Source organism: Carcharhinus amblyrhynchos, chromosome 4 (assembly GCF_965287045.1).
Source record: "Carcharhinus amblyrhynchos chromosome 4, sCarAmb.v2.hapA, whole genome shotgun sequence".
NCBI lineage: Eukaryota > Metazoa > Chordata > Chondrichthyes > Carcharhiniformes > Carcharhinidae > Carcharhinus > Carcharhinus amblyrhynchos.
In genome coordinates, this window is record NC_137327.1 from 62,218,252 (window position 1) to 62,232,256 (window position 14,005).

The 14,005-nt window shown below is 43.0% G+C and overlaps 1 protein-coding gene across 3 annotated transcripts in view; it reads right to left on the minus strand.

Annotated features, from left to right (window-relative positions):
• Positions 1–4,343, minus strand: part of pnp6 (purine nucleoside phosphorylase 6) — a 67,235-nt gene extending 62,892 nt beyond the window's left edge. For all 3 annotated transcript variants that reach the window (XM_080187273.1, XM_080187272.1, XM_080187271.1), the window contains exon 1: positions 4,209–4,343. In XM_080187273.1, the coding sequence (XP_080043399.1) occupies positions 4,209–4,228 (20 nt within the window). In that variant the 5' untranslated portion in view covers positions 4,229–4,343. The remainder of the gene's footprint in view (positions 1–4,208) is intronic.
• Between the last annotated feature and the right edge of the window lie 9,662 nt (positions 4,344–14,005).

Consider the following 14,005-nt stretch of genomic DNA (forward strand, 5'->3'; position numbering starts at 1 on the left):
CCTGGCTCTGTTGCTGTATCTTGAGCAGCTGAGGGAGAGGTGATCGCAGAGATCCAGCATGTAGCCTGGGGCCAGCTGAGTTCTTGCCTCTGGCAGGCCCCAGCATGCTGGAGGCCTCGGATGATGTATCATGTACACCGGAGAGTGACCCAGATGCCTAACCACTAATTTGACCCACCAATGTGAGAGCCTTCGGGATGATGAATTGCGATGTGGAAGCGGACACAAAACTGGTGCCAGCCTCACAGATTCCTTCATTGGCTTCCTCCAAAAGAGTCTTCTGAACTGTCAAGGACAGAATGGGCGAGAGCATTAATGGGGGCCTCAATGCCAGATGGCCCAGGCCTGTCAGGGTCCCTTCCTGCAACACAGGACATAAGGTTAAGTGCAAGGCAGGTACAGGAATCTGGGCTGTGTGCAACTTATTTGAGATATCTCCAGTGAGTTGAGGATTGACAGGTGCTCACTTCAATGCTCAGCTCGACCATGCCGTCAGTAATGGTCTATATCCCTCCCCTCCCGCAGCTCCAGTGCCGGCTCTTCAAAGGGGCAGAGGACCTGAATCTTGTATACCACCCCCTGTCTTCGTCCTCTCCTGTCGACTTTGGCCATTCTCCTCCTGTGGAGACAGAAGGGGCCATGTAAAATCTGATGGCACAAATCCTGGAGGGTATCAGGGGTGGCCTCTGTGATGATCGGAGGCAGGGGAGAGAGAGGGTCATTTTGGTCAGCCATCAGGGCCAGGGTGGTGATGCAGGGGCCATGTGCAAGTGGGTCCAGGGAAGGTGTGTGTGATAAGAAGGCCAGTAGTGTTGGGGGTGGGGGGGGGTGGTGTGCGTGGAAGGAAGTGGGGGGGGGTCTCTGATGTCCATGGAGGCGAGAGGAAGGCTGTATCTGGCATGGAGGTACTCTGTCAGGAGAGCAGCTATTTGTTTCACCTTTTTCTGTGCATGCACAGTTTGTGGCTCCGATCTGAGCTGCAGGCTGTCTGGTGAATTAAACCCCACCTACTGCCTCTCGTGGCGAGATACACTCCAACTCATTCTTTCAAAGACTGAGCGCATAAGATTCAGCACGAAAACTTGCCTGAAAAATGGATCAGGAACTCTTCCGTTTTCACACAAGCTGGCCTCTTAGAAAAAAATCTCGTTAAATTCTGCCCTATTTGTTTCCAAGGCAAGTGAGAAGGATTTTCCAGCCACACTTGTCCCAAAACTGGAAAATCCTGCTCGAGGTCAACGGACCTTTGCATGGCGCACGTAGAGCCTGCTATGATTCCTGTGCACAATTCAGGTCTCCATATAACAAAATAGCATATAAAAGCCTTAGTAAAACAACAAAATATATTTCTAAGCATAAAACTCAAACCAAGAGTTGATATCTATTGTTGAGTAGAGTTAAGTAGCGATTGAACTTTCCTCTCAAAAATAGAAGGTTGAAGTGAGTGAGGCTCCTGAGAGAGTTGATTAAAATTTGATAGGGTGAATGCAGGGAAGACCTGCTTGGAATTCAAAAACCAGAAAGACAAAATAAACCCCATCAAGAATTCAGGAGGAACTTCTTTACCCAGGCAGTGGTTAGAATGTGGAACTTGCTATCACTAGATATAGCTAACGGAAACCAGATATATTTAAAAGGAAGTTAGAATGAATATAAAGACATAAATAGTTGGAACAGAAGTAGACGAAATGGTTTCCAAAGCCTGCTCAACCAATCAATGAAATCATAGCCAATCTTTAACCTTAACACTTTTCCACCCACTACCCATATCCCTGGATTCTGAAATCTGTTTATTGCAGCCTTAAGAATACTCAACAAGGCAGCATCTGCAACTCTCTGGGGTAAAGAATTCCAAAGATTTACCCACTTTCAGTGAAGAAATTGCTCCTCACCCTGGTCCTAAATGATCAGTCCTTCCTCCTGAGATGAAGGGCTGATCATTTCGTGTTCTAGATTCTGCAGCCGGGGTAAACAACCTCACAGTATCTACCCTGTCATACTCCACACAGCATTCATATGTGGACTCACCAAACCCTTGTAGGAAGACTTCCTATTTTTGCGTGCCAATAAAGACCTTTTGCCTTCCCAATTGTTGCCAGTACTACCTTCATGTTTACTTTGTGTTTTTGTGCGAAAGCAAAGCTTTCTGAACATCAACAGTGAAGTTTCATACCTTTTAAAAGATATATTGTTTCTGTATCCATATTATCAAAGTAAATAATTTGCACTTCCCCAAATTATACTTCATCTGCCACCTTGTTACACACACTCACTTAACCTATCTATGCCACTTTGCAGCCTCTTTGTGTTCTCCTCAGTTTACATTTGCACCTAGCTTTACATCACTCACAAACTTAGAATATTACTCAATCTCTTTATCCAAGTTATTAATATAGATTGTAAATAGCTAATGCCCCAACACCAGTAATTGCAGCGCTCCACTAGTCACAGCCCCAACTCTCCACTTCTTGTCTGTTGACCAATACTCTTTTCATGGTACTAAATTACCCCAAACACCATGAGTCTTTTTATCTTTTGCAAGTCACCTATTGAAAGACTTTTGGAAATCTAAGTATATCACATCTACTGGTCCGCCTTCATCTACCAACTATTGCATCCTCAGAAAAACAGTAAGAAGTATGGGTGGCATAGTGGTTAGCACTGTGCTTCACAGCTCCAGGAATCTGGTTTCGATTCCCGGCTTGGACACTGTCTATGTGGAGTTTTGCGTGTGTTTCCTCCAGGTGCTCTGGTTTCCTCCCACAGTCCAAAGATGTGCAGGTTAGGTTGATTGGCCTTGCTAAAATTGCCCCTTAGTGTCCTAAGATGTGTCAGTTAGAGGGTTTAAGCGGGTAAACGTGTAGGGATATGGGGCTTGGGCCTGGGTGGGATGTGGTTGGTGCAGACTCGATACACCAAATGGCCTCTTTCTGTACTGTAGGGATTCTATGAAGTCTGTCAAACACAATTCCCTTTCATAAAACCATGTTGGTTCCATCTGGTTCTACTGATTTTCCACATGCAATTATTATTTCCAGCATTTTCCAAAAGACTCTCAGGCTAACTGGCCTGTTTTCACACTCCCTCTTTTCCTAAATAAGAACATGAGGGGAAAGAAATAGAAGACTATGTGCTCAGGTAAAATCAAGGGTGGGAGGAGATTTTTGTGGAGCATAAACAGCTAGATAGCAGTTAGGCTGAATGCCCTCTTTCTCTGTATAGCCTGTGCAAAAAAGCAAAACAGTACAAATGCCAGAAATTTCCTGCTTTTATTGCCTCATTCTGGGCATACCTGGTGTTAAATGCAGTTGCTGATTGGGTTGCTAACCCTCCAGGATTAGCTTGAAGTCCCCAGTAATTGAAGATCAATCTCCGGAGCAGGGTTGTGCACAATGCTAGAGAAAAATCACTGGGACACTAAAAAAAATTTCCTCCATTTTGTTTGAATATTTATCTTTACTAGATATAAAATATCAAACATGGGAGAAAAGCGCTGTTTGGCTGACAGTCAAACATCATCCATTGGATAATGAGTCATTTTTGCTTTCCAATTGGCAGGAAAGCAGCATGTCACAAGGATCTGTTGGCCAACTAATACCTGAGCGAAGAGGGATGGGAATCATGTTATGAAACTTCCAGCTGGGCAACCCTGGCTGCTCGTTGCCTGAGTTCACAAGTTCGCAATAAAAAGGGCGACTGCTTCCAAACCCCACTAATCCCTAAAATTGTTGCAACAGTTACGTCCAACCAGGGACGTCGGGAGAGGGACATGAGTAACAACAGGGACAAGTCAACCTCACCCCTGCCAATGCTGCAACACCACTCCAGAGTCTCAAGTTGTTAGTCAAGCGGCCCCTGGAGTCACGAACACGAAATTGCCTTTTTTGTGTCGAGAACAACAGACAAGTCTGTAAATGTTTTGTGTACAAGGGGAATTTAACTGTCCGCGGTATTCGCCGTCCCAATCCATTCAATTCCGGATTAACATCCGGATTAACATCAAGGTCAATGTCAATTCTGATGAACACTTTGTCAGAGGGGGACTTTATCAAGATGGATGCTGCTCCCGAATACACAGAGGACGCCTCCAAATTAAAACCAGTTGATACACTGGCGGCAACGTCGAAGCTTTGGTTTCCATAGGGATCGCGCACCGAAACTGAAACAAATGTTAGTTACCAGCTGAGCCAGGAGATGGGGGTCCTTACCTGTAACCACTCTCAGCCATGCCAGATTCCAGCTTTGCCCGAAAGATGTACAACTCTGGCTTTAACAACCAATTGATTATTCACTCTCCTCCTACCTTCCAGGGATAGCTCGCTCTTTGTTGTTAAAAGAGTGGATTAATCAACTCAGCCTGACGTCAAAGACGGGGGAGTGTCCAGGTCAGGGACTGGAATGAATACATTTATTTTCCTCTAAAGGTGAGGTCGGAAACTAGATGAAATCAGCCTGGCTCCTCCACTAGTCCCAGAGGAACAGGCAAACAAAGTATTTCTTATTTATCCTTGTTTTCAGGGCTACAAAGTAATGTGGAAACTTTTTTGGTTGAAGGAGCCCTTATTTTTCAACAGATTAGGAATGACGTCCCCTCCCCCATATAATACACCTATATTATAAACATAGAGTTATAGAATCCCTACAGTACGGAAGGAGGCTATTTGGCCCATCAAACTTGTACCGACAACAATCTCACCCAAGTTGTATCCCCATAACCTCATGTATTTACTCCGCTAATCCCCCTATTTAGTATAGTCAATCCATCTAACTTGCAGATCTTTGGATGATGAGAGGAAACCCGCGCAGAAACAGGGAGAACGTGCAAACTCCACACTCTTGGAGTTGTGAGGCAGCAGTGCTAGCCACTGTGCCACCATGTTGCCCTTTAAAAACTGTTAATTCAATGCACATTTCCATTTTTGAATGGGAAGTTCTTTTAATACTTAACCTTCAAGGCACCCAAAATGCTTGGGTTTGATGAGATGACAGAGTATGGTGAAGCTGCTGGGACCAAATACTGCTGAAAATGTTACCATCCTTCAAAAGTTCAACTCTGGGCAGCTTGTTTCATTACAAACACTTACTCATAAGAATCTAATGTCACCCTGTCGGTCACATTGCTAGCCTCACACAGTCTCCCAAACTGAAGGAAAGCCCAGAAGGTGATATGCCTCAATAACATTTTGAATGAAGAATTAAATATTTCAAAGCTGTACATTAAGCTCAAAAGTGACTGAGCTCAAAGAGTTCATAACCAACCAGAGCTCCAACTGTATATGTCCTCTGACAGACCAAAACTTTACCTGTATCTTTTTTTTAAAGAAAGATGTGTTCATTGTTTTTTTTTAAAACATCAAACCGGACCAAGACCTAAAATGGCTGATCCGATTTCAGTCTGTGGCCCTGAACAAAAAGAGCTGCCCAGCAATCTCAGAAAAAACTTGCACATCATTATCCCAGAGGAGCCACTAAATGACCCCTGTGGCTGCACAGGCGAAATTCAAGGAGAACTATACAAAGGCCATCTGCATTTCATAATCCATGCTGACCATGAGGAGTCTCTGCTCATCTGCTAAAACAAATAGTCCCACAACTTTCCATTCCTTTATTGTGGGCACGAAGGACATGGGACGTCATTAACAGCTGTTGGGTGATGGAATAGGAGTTCCCTCTTGAACAAGCAGAGCATGCACAATAAGAGGTGAGCAGCAGGAGTTTAATACTCACATTCACAGCCTTGACTATGGGTTACATAGCTCAGATTTTGATTTGTTGTAAGCCGCACGCACAGCCTTTTCTTTGTTTTAATAAAGCTGTGTTGTATCAGAGGACCTTTATCATTAAGCAGAAAGAAGCATTGCTTCTCTGGTAAGAAAAAAATAACAAAAATGCCTTTCTTATGACACAAATGGAGAAGGCTGAGCCCAGCACATAGAATGCATGCTCTACATCTCCCAGGCAAATAATACTGAGGAGGGTGGAAGGCACACGTAATCTTGCTCAAAGCTTTTGGGGCCTTAACATTCAGCATAATACAAAACTTGACTTACCCAGGTACTCTTGACTTTCAATGAACTTGTAAATTTGGTTAAAAACCACTACGATCCTAGGTCCTATCATACACCAGAGAAATCATTTTAATACAACAGGGAGAACCCCTGGGTATCCATTACAGAATTTTTGGCTAGATTTTGGAAACTGACAGAACATTCTGAATTCAGGTCATCTCTGAATGAAATGTTGAGAGACAGATTGGTGTGTGGAATTAACAACTCAATGATCCAAAAAATCTATTGGCAGAACCTGATTTGGACTTAAAGAGAGCTATTGAAAAAGCCTTGTCACTGCAAAGTGCAGAAAAAGGGCTCAAGATATGTGAAGGATGCCTGGAAGCAATGTTCTCCAGACAGGGAGAGGAGCCATAAGTATTACTGACCATAGCTCAACTGAGGCAACTGTGCAATTAAGATGCCAGAGTCACTACAATCTTGAAGCCCAGCACCATCAGACAAAACCAATCTAGTTCACTATTGTCCTCTCAGGAAAACATGGCCTTACCTGTTCTGGCCTATATGTGCTTCCAGAGTCACAGCAATGCAGTTGACTCTCACCTGCCCTCTGAACAAGGGCAACTAGAGATGGGCAATAAATGCTGGTCAGTCAGTTATACCCATGTCCAAAGAATGAATAAAAAAAAGTCATCAGGCAGTCGAGGAAACACAATGATATCCCCAAATGTGGAAGAGATCACACTTTGGAAGGTTTCAAGTGCCAAAAGTTGGACTGTTGTAGGCATGGTCAGGCAACTCAGCTGAGGCATGGTTGTAGGAGTAGACAAAAGGCATGTTGCTCCAGAAGGAGACAAAGGCCAGTAGCAGCCCTTACCATGGAGATACATCCACCACCTTCATACCAGTTTCAACTTTTGAAATTAGAAAACACAAAGGTTGGACTAGCCATCTACACAGGTAAACCACTAAGGAGAACTAAAGGGCACTACAATGACCTCAGTGACCTATGGACAGCAATCAGCCCAACTCCTACACACTGCTATCTGTGGGCAAGGATCAAACCAATGGGAAGAGATTAGCTCCAGAAAATCAGGTTAAATTGGTTGGAAAATTCTGGCTAGGTGAGCGAAGGCTGCATGAATTCACTAACAGACATCCTGAACTTTTTCAGGAAGTCAAAATTTATGTTGACCCTGATGCCATGCCCAAGATCTGTTCCTTACTCCCTATTAGAGAATGTGGAGGATTAATTCGGGTGCGTTGAAGAATTAAACAATAAAAGACCAATACAATTTACAGAGTGGAGCGCACCTTTCATCTCTGTCCTCAAGCCAGATAAATCAGTCCTCATTTGTGGGAATTATAAGCTAACAGTCAACCGGGTCTCTAAATTAAACAGGTACTTGATTGCCCTGGATTGAGGACTGGTACACCACGTTAGCTGACAACCAGACATTCATTAAGCTGGATATGAGCCATGCTTATCTTCAAATTGAACTAGATGAGGCATCTTGAAAGTATGTTACGATCAATACACACAACGAAACTACTCACCTGCCTTTCAGCGTCTTGTTGGCATGTGTTATATTCCAGTGGACGATAGAGAATATACTTCAAGGGTTACCTAAAGTGGCAGTTTACTAAGACGATGTCCTGGTCACGGGCACCTCAGAACAAGAGCACTTGGAGAACCTGGAAGAAATGCTAAAAAGATTTTTGAGTGCTAGGATACAACAAAAGAGGGAGGGAGAAATATGCCTTTCTAAAATGATTTGTTTGGTTTATCAGTGGATACAAAAGGTTTACATTCTGTGGAAGAGAAAGTGAGGACCATCAAGGGGGCACCAGCCCCAAAAAATACCAGAGTTAAAATCCTCCTTAGGATTAGTGAACTACTATGGGAAATTCATTCTGGACTTGGCTACCTTACTGGCATTCTTGAACACACTGCTGTGGAAACATCAAAGATGGTTGTGGATGGGACCCAGAATGAGGCCTTCAACAAGGTAAAACAATTATTAGAATTAAACCTGTCAACACATTTTGGCCGTAAGAAGGAACTCATCCTGACGTGTGACATGTCCCTTTATGGAATCAGGAATGTGCTTTCATATTGTTGGAAAGAGGGAACAGAATGACCCATAGAATGTGCATTGAGGACCCTCTCAGATGCCGAGTGGGGGTTCACTGAAGGGCAGACTTTGCTTCTAGCCTAGAGACGGCAGCTACCGGTACAGAACAGCTCAAGGTTAACCCAGAGCCCAGTACAGGACAGCAGCTCGAGGCTAACCCAGAGTCCAGTACAGGACAAAACTCAGCATTAACCCAGAGCCCAATAGGGGACAACAGCTCGAGGCTAACCCGGAGCTCATTCTCTCAAATGATGAAGAAACAGACTCTGAGATGAAAGCTGCAGAAGCAGGCACCCCGAGTAAACCAAATCCTGAAGAGGAATCCACGTCCGTGACACTTTGGCACTCCCTCTGAAAACAAGAGTTCATGATTAGGTACACGTTCAGATCTGGCGGCACATCGAGTTGTCTTGAAACTGGTCATCAAACGGAGAAAATACCTCCTTCCCAGTAGGGATACTGTGGATCTTGGTTGGGGCGGCGGGGGCTTGGGGGGAGGTGTTATAATTACCATGATGGATATGGGTACCATTAATAGATCTTCATGTGGCTTCGAGGAATACAAATTTCCTTATGAGTGAGCAGGAGCTCGCCCAATGAGTAATCTGCACTCACAGCCTGGACCGCGGGTTATGTAGGTCCAGAACACAGACTTTGATTTGTTATAAGCTGCACATTCAGCCTTTCTCTTGTTTTTTTAGTTAAGCAGTGTTTTCCCAGAGAACTGGCTTTGGCAAGGTTATCACAATTCAATTCCTAACAGTTGAGACATTTAACAATCTTGGCGGTCCAGACAAGGAACATGCATTCTTTGTCAGAGACAGTGTGGAGAGGTGAGAGTCATATGACATGGGCCTTTGGCTTGTGGAACCAGCAGTATTGCCTTGTTGAACTACAAAGTCTAAGTCTGTGTTTTTAATCACCTGAATAGCAGCCTCACAGATCAGGAGCTCTGGCCCAGGTTGGACAACTAGTCCCATCTATACTGCTTCTACTGGAAAGCCTGCACCATCAACTACAAAATCAAATCATCTCTGCCTAGCTATCTCATTTTTTGAAGTGAAAGTTTTTGGAAAAGTGAATTACCCAGCATCAATTGTCAGCTCACCACCCTCCATGGATGTTAATTCTGGGACTCAGGAACCCTGGTGAAGCAATATTTCCTTTGTGGTCTCTGCACTATAAATTTTTATTTTCTCTATCCCCTTTTCACTCTATGCCTGCAAAGAAGGCAACGTTGTGATCCTCCTCCCATGTTGAGCGTGTATAAATGAACTAACCCTTTAAGTTTGAACTGTATCAAGTTTACTGTGGATCAAAACTGAGGTGTTGGGAAATACACCATGACTTATAAAAGGGGAAGCAAATCAAAAACACCTTCCTATTTACATTGGGTGGTGAGAGGAGAAATGAATGCTGTTTGAATTACAGTCCTCTTGTCCATAACAGCCTCAACATGCTTTCTTTGCTATCTTGTTTTTCCCCAAGAACAATTTAAGATTGGGACAGTTTTCCACAAACCTTAATCTGCATGTCCTTCAAGGATTCATTTAAGTAAAATCTGTTGAATTTTTTAAAACTAATGTGACCGTCGACACCATTCATTATTCAGCCCCTCATGTTAAAATTCCCTAAGACCACAGCGTAAGTATCAAGGTCTCATTTGTTTTTTTGTTGGACATTTTGCTGGTGCTGGGCAGTAAACACTGAGCGTACACAATGGATGTGAAAACTCTTATCTTCCCTTCAGCTGAAAGGTAACCAGTTCGGTTCAGCAATGGGAATACAGAAAGTGCTAGAAATCCTCAGGCAGCAGCTGTCCATAGAGATGCACAAGGCTGACTTTTCAGACCCTGCTGGGCTATGCACACAGGTGGGTGGGGCAAAGGGAGGTGGGGTTTGTAGGATAGACCTGTAAAGGGAGGCAGTTACATTGTAAGAGATAATCATGGCAGTCCCAGGGACATACCTCAGTCACAAGTAAGCTTAACTGGTGCAGAGGGGGAAGTCATGCACTGACAAACAGGAAGCTTTGGCAAGGAGAGTGGGCAGGAAGTGTTTGGGCAATTCAGAGGTTTGTCTTCCTCCTTGCATTGTTGGGTCAGGCGATAAGGCTGTCATGGGCAATTGGGCAACCAGCTGAGCACAAGAGAGGCAGCAATTGGCAATGATGTTTATTTGATTTATTATTGTTACATGTATTAGTATGTAGTGAAAAATATTGTTTCTTGTATACTACACAGACAAAGCATACGTTCATAGAGAAGGAGAGGGTCATAGTCATAGTGTATATGACTATGAGAGGGTCATATGAGAGGATCATATGCAGCGTCATAGTCATAGCTAGGGTGCAGAATAGGATCAACTTAATATGATGTAAGTCCATTCAAAAGTCTGATGGAAGCAAAGGGAAGATGTTCTTGAGTGGTTTGTGACCTCAGACTTTTCTCCTGTCAGAAGAAGTTGGAAGAGAGTATGTCCGGGGTGAATGGGGTCCTTGATTATGCAAGTCAAGGATTTTGAGCCCAGTGGCAATGAACACTAATACCCTCCAAAGGAAGGGCAGAGCTCCAGGCATTTGAAGGATAGAGGAAAGGAATGAGGGGCAAGAAGGACATAGAGCCCACATCCGCAACACCAGGTCTTGAGGCAATCAGAATTAGAAGAAATAGCCCATTGATAGAATCCTTACAGTGCAGAAGGAGGCCATTTGGCCCATCAAATCTTTACCAACCAGAATCCCACCTGGGCCTTATTCCTGTAATTCCACCCATTACTGTGCTAGTCTCCCTAACATTAGGGGCATTTTAGCATGGCCAATCAAGCTAACCCGCACATTTTTGAACTGTGGGAGGAAACCAGAGCACCCAGACGAAACCCATGCAGACACGGAGAGAAAGTGCAAACTCCACACAGACAGTGACCCAAGATAGTGATACCTTTTTTGAACCCTTATTGCCCCCACAATGTCAAACATCCTCTCAGCATTAACTTGTCATGCTCCTCAGAATCTTATATGTTTCGATAAGATGAAATCACTTCCTTCTAAACTCCAATGAGTATAGTTCCAACTTGCTCAGCCTTTCCTCATAAGGCAAGCCTTTCATTCTGGGAATTGGCCTAATGTACTTTTTCTAACATAATTCCAGAACAAGATTGTTTAAGGCCATTCTTTCCCCTTCAAATTTTCAACCATTCTTGGATTGTTTTCAGTGCCTTCTATTGTGAAGACAGAAACAAAATACTTGTTCAAAATTCTTTGTTTCCCATTAGTAATCCCCTGTTTCATCCTGTCAGGGACAAACACTTAGCTACTCATTTCCTTTATATTTGAATCAAAGCTTTTATTGTCTGTTTTTTATATTTCTTGCTGGTTTTCTCTCATACGCTAATCCTCCCGCCTCCGATTCTTTACTGGTTACTAAAATTTTCCCAATCTTCTATGTTACCACTGATCTTTGCAACATTGTTGTTCAATTTGCTAACATCCTTAACTTTGCTAGTTAGCCACAAATGGTGTAACTTCTCATAGTCTTTATTTTTCAATGGAATATATCTTCGTTAAGAGTTATGAAATAGCTTCTTAAATGTCAGCCATTGTTTCTCTACCCCTCTTTCCTTTTAATATATACTTTTTGTCCATTTTAGCCGACTCTATCTTCATAATCCTATATTCATTTAAATTTTTGATTTAATTTTAAGGGACTAGTTTTATACCACATTTCTCACCCTCAAACTGATTGTGAAATTCTCACATGTTATGATTGTTCTTGCCTAGAGGATACTTTACAATGAGATCAATAATTAATCCTGTCACATTACACATTACTAGGTCTCAAATATTCTGCTCCCTGGTTGGTTTCAGAACATATTGTTTTAAGAAACTTTCCCAAATATGAATTCATCCTCCTTTATCAATTTGATACATCTAATCAAAATGAAGATTAAAATTGTGCACAATTACATTTCTGACAAGTCACCATTATTATGGTGAGGGATTGGAATGCCCTGCCTGCTGCAGTTGTGGATGCGCCCAGTTTGGGGGCGTTTAAGAGATCCGTGGATAGGTTTATGGATGGAAAGGGTTTGGTTTAGGTTAGAGGGTCATTGTTTTTTAACTGGTCGGCGCAACATCGTGGGCCGAAGGGCCTGTTCTGCGCTGTAATGTTCTATGTTCTATGTTCTATATTTCTTGATGGATACTTTGTCCTACAATGTAGCCACAGTTAGAAGACCTATAAATGGCTCCTCCTGATGAATCTTTCCACAAGTACCATGATGTATTCAGTTGTCATTGCCATTAAAGGATACTACTTGGACACCATGAAGCAGTCTTGTATAAGTTACAAGGAAGTCTTTATTAACAACACTTAACTATGTACATTTTTACAATAGGTATGGACAGGACTCCATTGTATATCCTTACACATTACCATTCATCCCTAGACTGACTTAGTTCTCTGTGAAAGGTAGTGTACTCAGCCTCATGTTAACCCTTTACGTACTGGATCCTTCTACTGCACCTACCAGTGACGACTTTTTTTAACTATTCATCTCCACTCAAACTGATTCTATACTTTGATCATCTGAACCATGATTAATTCTCACTACTGTACTGATTTCATACTTTATTCACAGCACTACACCACCTCCTTTCCATTTCTTACTGTCCAAGAGTGAAAATAAATTTTCTTACCAGTGAAATACCTAAGTACAGTGTTAAGAGAAAGTGAGCCATGGTTATGAGAACTTTACAAGGTTCATCCCAACCTTTCATCACCAAAATTTACACACGGAATATGAGAGCAATTAGAAATTGCACACATCAAATAGAAGATCTAAACATATTCTTCCAACCAAAAGTGATTGCTCAATTATCACACACAAAAATATACAATTTTTCAAAAAGACCTAACTAGCAGAGACTTTTTGCAATGCAACAACAGCAGAAAAATGGTCCTTTGTCGTATATGTAGAGACATGGCTTTGTGCATTAATTAATGTACCTGCGTACATAAAGAGAGACATGGCCAGAATTTTACTGCACTGCCCGCCATGGGAAATGGAGTAGGCGAGGAGCAGACAGTGGAATGGTTTGTTGACCTCGAGTGGGATTTTATGGTTTCAAGATGAGTGTGGCCATAAAATCCTGCCTTTGGGGCGAAATTTTGTAATTTTCTTTTCCAAAGTGTTGTCTCAGCTGGGAAGAATGGAAGGCACTGCACCAGCTGCCTTGTCGGCTTTTCCTGCCAAATTTTCAAGCGGTTTGAAAAAATTAGAAAGGATGGAAGCCATGATGTCATGTTGGTGGGGCCAGAGCCCCAGAAACCTTGCTGCCTGACAATTTGGGCACCCTTGACTCTTGCCCTGATCTAAAAATAATTTAAAAAAACACAACCACTCCACGGAAACCCCCGCCCCTGCCCAATATGAATTTAGACAGCACAGACTCAGGAACCCACACCAATAGACTCAGGACGCCTCACACCTCCGCTCCAGGGAACTTCCTTTCAGCCCAAAGCTCCCCAACAGGCCCTCTTGGCAGTGCCTAGGCCATTCAACAGATCCTCATTTTTCAGGAACTGTTGTAAACCTCATGGGCGTGACATCACATTGTGGGGAGGGGGAGATCCTAATGTGGCAGATAATACAGTGGGGAAGACTGCTAGTGATATTTAAATGTTGGTAATAGGGTTCCCATCTTTCATGGTGGGAATCCCATTACACCATTAGCAGGGTAGGGACAATATCAATGGGAAATCCCGCTGGCATGAAAGCCAGTCTCAAGGAGTCTCCTTGATTCTCTTGTGAAGTTGCACGAATGAAATAGGGGGAAAATTGGTCAAGTATTTGGTACGAAAT